The sequence below is a fragment of the Macadamia integrifolia genome, unplaced genomic scaffold (assembly GCF_013358625.1).
Source record: "Macadamia integrifolia cultivar HAES 741 unplaced genomic scaffold, SCU_Mint_v3 scaffold1194, whole genome shotgun sequence".
Lineage (NCBI taxonomy): Eukaryota > Viridiplantae > Streptophyta > Magnoliopsida > Proteales > Proteaceae > Macadamia > Macadamia integrifolia.
In genome coordinates, this window is record NW_024868116.1 from 234,535 (window position 1) to 241,701 (window position 7,167).

The 7,167-nt window shown below is 35.8% G+C and overlaps 1 protein-coding gene across 1 annotated transcript; it reads right to left on the minus strand.

Moving 5' to 3' along the window:
- Positions 1 to 4,795: 4,795 nt before the first annotated feature.
- LOC122063111 (serine/threonine-protein kinase-like protein At5g23170) lies at positions 4,796 to 6,651 on the minus strand. Its single transcript, XM_042626790.1, has one exon. It carries the CDS (start codon positions 6,278 to 6,280, stop codon positions 5,228 to 5,230), a length of 1,053 nt encoding a protein of 350 aa, XP_042482724.1. The 5' UTR covers positions 6,281 to 6,651; the 3' UTR covers positions 4,796 to 5,227.
- Between the last annotated feature and the right edge of the window lie 516 nt (positions 6,652 to 7,167).

Here is a 7,167-nt window from a genome sequence, read left to right on the forward strand (position 1 = left end):
CTCAAAATTGACCCTTGACTGCTCATCAGCCTCCCAAAATACGTCTTCGAGCCTTGAAACCTTCTCTTCAAGTTGGATCGACCATCTCCAGAATCTTTTGCCTCCAGAACCAGTAAAATCGAACTAATTAAACTAACAAATTCAACGTAAGTACAGATAAATTCTAGAACAGAAACAAAGGTTGTCTACATTCCCTCATGAAACCCCACTACTCTCCTTGCCACTGGAGTTACAACTACCATTGCTGCTTCTGTTGCTAGACTTTGAACCTGTGGATTATTGTGGTGGCAACTCATGGCGGTAGATAAGGCAGGAATTGTGTTGTACCAACCATGGGACAATACAATCTGAATGGTATATATGGTTGCTTATATTTTCCCCTCCTGGACCCTGCAGTGGCAGGACCTCATACACTGGGTTGCTCATATATATTTGCAGCAGTTCCAGAGGAGCTCTTGGTATTATCATTTTGGTTCTAATCGCCAAAATGTTTCACCAAACCCAAGAAGAGTTGGGTAGGGGAGATAGACTAGTTGGAGTCATTTTTCAGGATGGAGTGGATCTAGGAAACCCAAATGCTATTACATTTAGAAGAAATTTTTCGAAGGAATTTAAGGGTGCCAACAGTATTGACCTCTTTGATTCTTCAAAGGTCGAGGCCACCCTTTGACTTAGGAAGGCAGATTGAGGCCAACTCAGAAGGTGGAGGAATTTATTTGAATCAGACCCTTTCCTGAAGAAGGAGTAGAGGAGAGATTCAGCCTTATGGATAATGGAAACAGGGAGGGTGAAGATACCTGATCAATAAAGATACAAGGATTGGAGGTAAGCTCCAAATGATCCGCGTAGGATAGGAGGTTGCCTGTCCAAAGCTGAAGCTTCTTCCTCATAAGGTCCCACGTAGGATAGGAGTTTGCCTTTCATAAAGATCCTAAAAAATTATTTTGATGATGAAATGACTTTTGAATAACATTCTTAATATAATTTAGTTATAGTCATTTCTTTTTAATCGATTTATTTTTGTCGGTTTTAATACTTACTATATTGGTCCATGAAATTAACTTTTTGAGCCACCAATTTCAAATTCACCCTATCTCAATGTATGCTCATTGTAGCACATTCAACCTTATTCGATTTTTTTCTCATTTCTATTGATTGTTATTTCCAATCAATCGAAGTTAGTTTATCCTAAATATTTCAACCTCCAGCTTACCCACTCCAAACCTCAATGAAGTTATAATATTTGTTAAGCCTTGACGGATCAAGTCGTATTTTGGGATTCATGTTACCTCAATCTTTCTACTGCATTTAGGAGATGTATGCTCATATGATGTGGTATCTTAGGTGTGTGGGATCGAGTTTGACTAATGGTAAGGCTTTGGCATGAGTCATTTCAATGTCTCTCACTACCATGGTTCTAAAAAAAACTGAACGAAATGGTTAACATCGGTTGGATTGACTATTGGAAATAACCTCTCCTACCATGAACTCTCTCATTTTCTGCTTTTTTGAATTCATATTTTATAAATTAGTAATCTTTATTTTGCATAAAATTTGACCTCCAAATCTGTCAAAGTGACCAATTTAGGTCCTTGTAAATGAGGTCATCTAAATAAATATGAAGAGACTTTTTTCTCATAATAATATCTAAAAGAGGGGTCTTTTTACCCATCCCGATGATTATTGACGGGTCAGTAGCCATGGATTGGCCCCACATCCCTCCACCAATGCCGAAAAAAAAAAAAAGAGTTGACCCTTATTTTATTTAATTAAAAATGCTATCATACAAATCGATGTGGGATAAAATATAAAAACATGCATTGGGGCAGTTTTTTTTATAAGAAAACTATTTATATATTGGAAGAAAAAAATGAAAAAGAAAATATAGTGATATTTTAGGCGATAGTAACAATATTATATAATAAACATTTGATTTTTATGGAATATCTAGCGAGTATATATAAATTTATATGTAGAAAAAGTCACATTCTTCGAATGATAAATACCCGGTTGTATCGATTACAAGCTGATTTTTATATTTGAACATTTTAGGATCCAGTATTCCACTAATTGAATGATTCAATTGAAGAAAAAATTAATCTGCAGTTTGGTTATTCAATTGAGAATAAGTAATGGGTTTAAATGGAGTTGAAAAGCAAAAGATGATCTTATGTAACCCTCCATAGATCTATACCGATAAATACCCGATTGTGGTGATTTTTATATTTGAATTTTCGAATAATTTCAACTGATACTAAATGGTATATGTCGATATTAGTAATTACTGTAATATATCCGATGCATATCAATACCGTATCAGTATCGATATCGTATTGGTATCGGTGTGATAAATTGAACTAAAACTCTGCCTCTCCGTGTTGTGGTTGGGTATGTAGAGAAGCTCATCTCAACAGACATAAAAGAACACTTGCACTATCAATTTATAGAACTAAACATTCATATTAAATTAATCATGTGGTCCATATCATACCCTTATAATATTCAATGATTGGTAAAGCTATGCGTTTCTAATTTTATTATTTTAACCATTTTTTCATAGAAAAAAAAAGCATTTTAACCATTTTTTGTATTTATTTTCTATGTAAAAGTAAAACTTGAACTGAACGAAGAAATAGGATTTATATCAAGGAAAAAACTAGGACTGAGTTTTTATAGTGTATCTTACAAAAAAAAAATACCCAAAAGTTTTTTAATGGGGATTCATTTATTATGACGCTTGAGATGCCCGAAGCGGAATCGAGAAGGTATTTTGGGAAGGCACTAAAACTCCATAGGATTTATGAACCCTAGGATCAAGGGTGTAAATTTGGTATCAATATCGAAATCATACCAAAGATGGCTCAGTACGAATTTAATATGGTAAAATGGTTTTTTTTTTTTTTTTTTACGGTATGATGTTGATATTTAAGACAAAACCATTCAATACATATTAAATCATAAAGAATTACCGAAATCATACTATAGTGAAATATCATAACTATACCAAATAGCATATTGAAATATTGAATTACTGACTATACTGTATTCGTACCAAATAAAACCATATTTATAACGAATAAAAACTGTCTACTCTTGGTCTTCTGTACTATACCAAATACTAGATACCATATTAGTTGACACCCTTATGCTAGGATGGTGGATGAACCGTCTTCCATGGGTTTAAGAATTTTTTTTCTAAAAACAATAAAGTGTTTGACTTTATAGTCATTGTGCTACCAATTTCAGCAGAAAGTAGCAGAAAGTATTGCACTTAGGGTGTGAATTGCACGAGTACTACAAAATCGAAATCAAATAAAATCTTTTAATCAGAACCCAGAAACTGTGTAATAATCAATTAGGTTTTAGTTTTAAGAGTGAAATCATTAACAAACGGTTCGATTTTAGTTTTAAGAAGTTAACTCATTTAAATCGTTGGTTTTGAATTGTTTAAATTGACTCGAACCGGTGTGCCCTTGAACCGATTGTACAGACTAACCAGATTAAAAAATTAGTTAGTTTGGCATTATATATGTGCTCTCTATTGTTGGAAATTGTTTTTAGGAAGAAATTTTCTATCATAAGCGTGACTTCGGTGCCTGCACTTGTGCCTCTCTCTCTCTCTCTCTCTCTCTCTCTCTCTCTCTCTCTCTCTCTCTCACATCCTTGTAATATGAGATCCCTGCCCCCACCCAATAGATTAAACAAAAAGGAGCACACTGATTTGGTCTTGCTAAGGCGCCTAAGCTGCACTCTCATATAGAGAACACTTCACCCTACTTTTATTTCTCAAGTCACAGTTTGGGCCTAGATTCTGTGGCTAGCTCAGCAACATCAAAATTCTTTACTAGGGTCGTTCCTAATTTGACTCAATTTTGTTAACTTGAAATTGGCAACAAAAGAAAAATTGAAACAAATAAAAACCATTTAAATTTTGTGTTTGAATGGAAATTATTTGAAACCATTTAACTGGTTCAACTTTAGACATTAGAATCGTTAAATTATCAATTCGATTATTGTTTTTACCCTTCATATTTGAACTGGATCAAAACCGAATCTATTAATACCCTTAAATATGAGATAAAAATAAACAAATAAACCCAAGCCAGTGAGAATATGTATCACCTACCAGTTGAGAGAAAGTATATATAACAAAGTGATTCCATGACATTTACTCAAAAAAAAAAAGTGATTTCATGACAATTACCCAAAAAAGGAAAAAAATAATAATAATAATTCCATGACAATGATTATATTTATATATCACACTCAAGTCTTAAATCTCAATATGCATGCAATCACTAAAACTATTTTTCTAAATTTTTTTAATAGAAAACTACTATTTTAAGGTAAAGGAAATCAGCATCGAATTGACATAAGATGGGTCAAATTCATGGTTTTAGTGCATGGTATTACGAATAACCCAGTTTATGTAATTGTGAGGTTAATATGAACCAACGGGACTAGTTAGGCCAAAGACTTCAATATCCATTGTTAGCCAAAAAAAAAATGCATGATATCGGATCAAGTATCAAGGCACCTTTAAAACTGATCATACAATACCGATACAATATAAGCATGAATGGATTGCATCAGGCATGTTTACCTCTGATTTTTGTTTAAAAAATATTTTTGATTGTTTTGCCCTTTTTCGTATTGTTTCATTGTTAGGGTATTGACACTGTATCAATGTTAGTGGCTAATGATATTGATATAGATCAACGAAGATATGGATTTTTTTTCTTCTTTAATTTATGTCAATTTATTATAATTTTTGTAAGCTCAATATCCAAAGATCTCGTGCAGGGGACAAAGAATTTCTTCATTGTCTTCTTGGGCCTTCCCCAATTCTTCCTTTTCAGTTTCTTTATCTTCTATACTGTATTATACAATCATACATTCAGAGATAGGATCTCCAATCTCAAAAATAAAAAATAAAAGAGAGAGAGAGAGAGAGAGAGAGAGAAGCGAAGAAAATAAAATAAGAAGGTGAGTTGCAGCCATCAGCATGGAATGGCAAAGCCCATTAAACAAAGCTTTATGTGGAATAATAATTATGCCCTCCCACCTGCTTTTAGGATTCTTCTGTTTGGATTGCTTCTTGCGTGTGCGTGCAGGTTGTCACGTCGTTTTTCTTCATAGAGTTCATCTCAACTCATGACTCTGAATCGTCTGATTCAATTACTCGGCCTGACCGGGTTGAGTTTTTGTGCTTTAATTGAAGGACACTTCAGCTAAAACCTCTTTTACCAACATCTTTCCCTCTTGAATGATCCACTTGAACGTCTGCTTGATGTGTTGTGCATATTATCGTGGTCGTCCGTGTGGTTGTTCTCTGTTTACGCCGTGAAAGAACGCTTTCGAGAAGGCTCCGCCACACTGGATATCGAATTCGTCTCACCACACAGGTCTCTAATTCTCTAACTATCTCTGCCACTGAAGGACGATACTCTTCATTGGATGAAACACAACGTACTGCAACATTGAGGACGCAACGTATCGTGCCCTCCATGTTGCCGGGTAATGCGATCCTTGTATCACATACCTCGAGACCTCCCCGATTTCCATTGATTAATGGCAATGCCCAGTCAACAATAGAAGCTGGATCTCGCCCGGCTTCGATTGCTCGCCTACAACTTATGATTTCTAGTAATACAACCCCAAAGCTGAAGATATCAGTTCTAGTACTTAGTTTTCCTGGTGTTGTGTAACAAGGGTCTAAGTAACCAATTGTACCAGCGGGTTGACTTGGTGGGTGAACTCTCTGAGTTGACTCTCTCTGCCTAACCGCTAGGCTGAAATCTGCCAACTTGGCATTCCAATTGCAATCGAACAAAATGTTGGCTGACTTGATGTCCCTGTGAATGACAGAGGGTCTGGACTCATGGAGTGTCTGCACTGCCTGGGCGACTTGTAGAGCCACGTGTAAGCGTTTCGACCAGCTTGGAGGGGTAGACAGGTTGTGGAGCGAGTCATGAAGAGATCCATTAGGCATGAACTCCATAACAAGGAGTTTCTTCTGAGTCAAACCTTCCTGACTCACTCCAATCAGGTTTACAAGGTAAGGGCTTCTATGTAGAGAAGAGAGAACCTGAATCTCGTTATCTAGTTTGGAGTTGTCTTGAAGGATTTGAAGACCAATCGAAGGCTTCTTAATCGCGACTAGCTTGCCACCTCCTAGAACACCTTTGTAGACACATCCATGGCTTCCTTTTCCAACAAGCGCTGATAAGGAGAAGTTGTCGGTCGCTGCTCGGAGCTCGTGGTATTCGAATTCTTCCATTCTTGAAGCTCTTGTTCTAATTTCTACCTTCTAGCTTGTTGTGTTGTTCTTATTCTCTTGGAAGTTAGATGGATGGAAGGAAGCTTTCTTTGAGATACAGTAACTGATCAAGTTGAGGTCATTTCATGCCCGTCCATATCTCTCTTGTGGAAGAGAGAGGGATAGTGCGTCTGAGTCCAAAACTTTGAAGTCAAGTGAAGGCTTTGATGGGTGTGTACTACCCATAAAGAATAAGAATAAAGGAGCTTTAAGAGGGCTCAGCTTCTTTATCAAAAAAAAGAGGGCTCATCTTACAAAAACAAAAGCTGAAAAATGTTATGTTTTTTAAGAAAAGCAAGGAATTGTAAGCAAAAGGTAAAGGGTCTTAGCCTTACAGATCAGATGGGATTAGAATGAGATGCTCCATAGCTGGTTGTTGGTCCCCACAGCCCCACCAACTTTATGTTTTTTTTTTTTTTTCTTTGGTTACAGAACTTAATGTGTATTCTTTTTGGTATTGAAGGGAACAGAATTGTTGTCATAGGTCCACCAAATGCAGATGATATGAGTCGAGCAGAGGTTTTTCTCCAAGCCCGAGTTGGGCTTGGGCTAAGGCCTGTGTAGGTCCAATATGAAATAAGGAGAAGCATGTCCATGCCAATGTAAATGCAACATGTCAAAAGCGAGACAACAATAATATATATCTGACAAGGGTATTTTAGTAAATAAACTAAAATATTTTTATTGGTTTTGAAACCTATCTGGCATGATGTAAAAACAAATAATAATAATTCTGGCATGTCTCATGATGTGCATGATATTTATAAATGTTTTTTGGGGGTAAAATCATGATATTTCTAGGATTAAAATTTTTGGGCATAAGTTTGTCCATTAGAATTAATAAAGTC

Excerpts from the sequence above, each read along its gene's own strand:
- LOC122063111 (XM_042626790.1), bottom strand. The coding sequence starts at position 6,280 with ATGGAAGAATTCGAATACCACGAGCTCCGAGCAGCGACCGACAACTTC.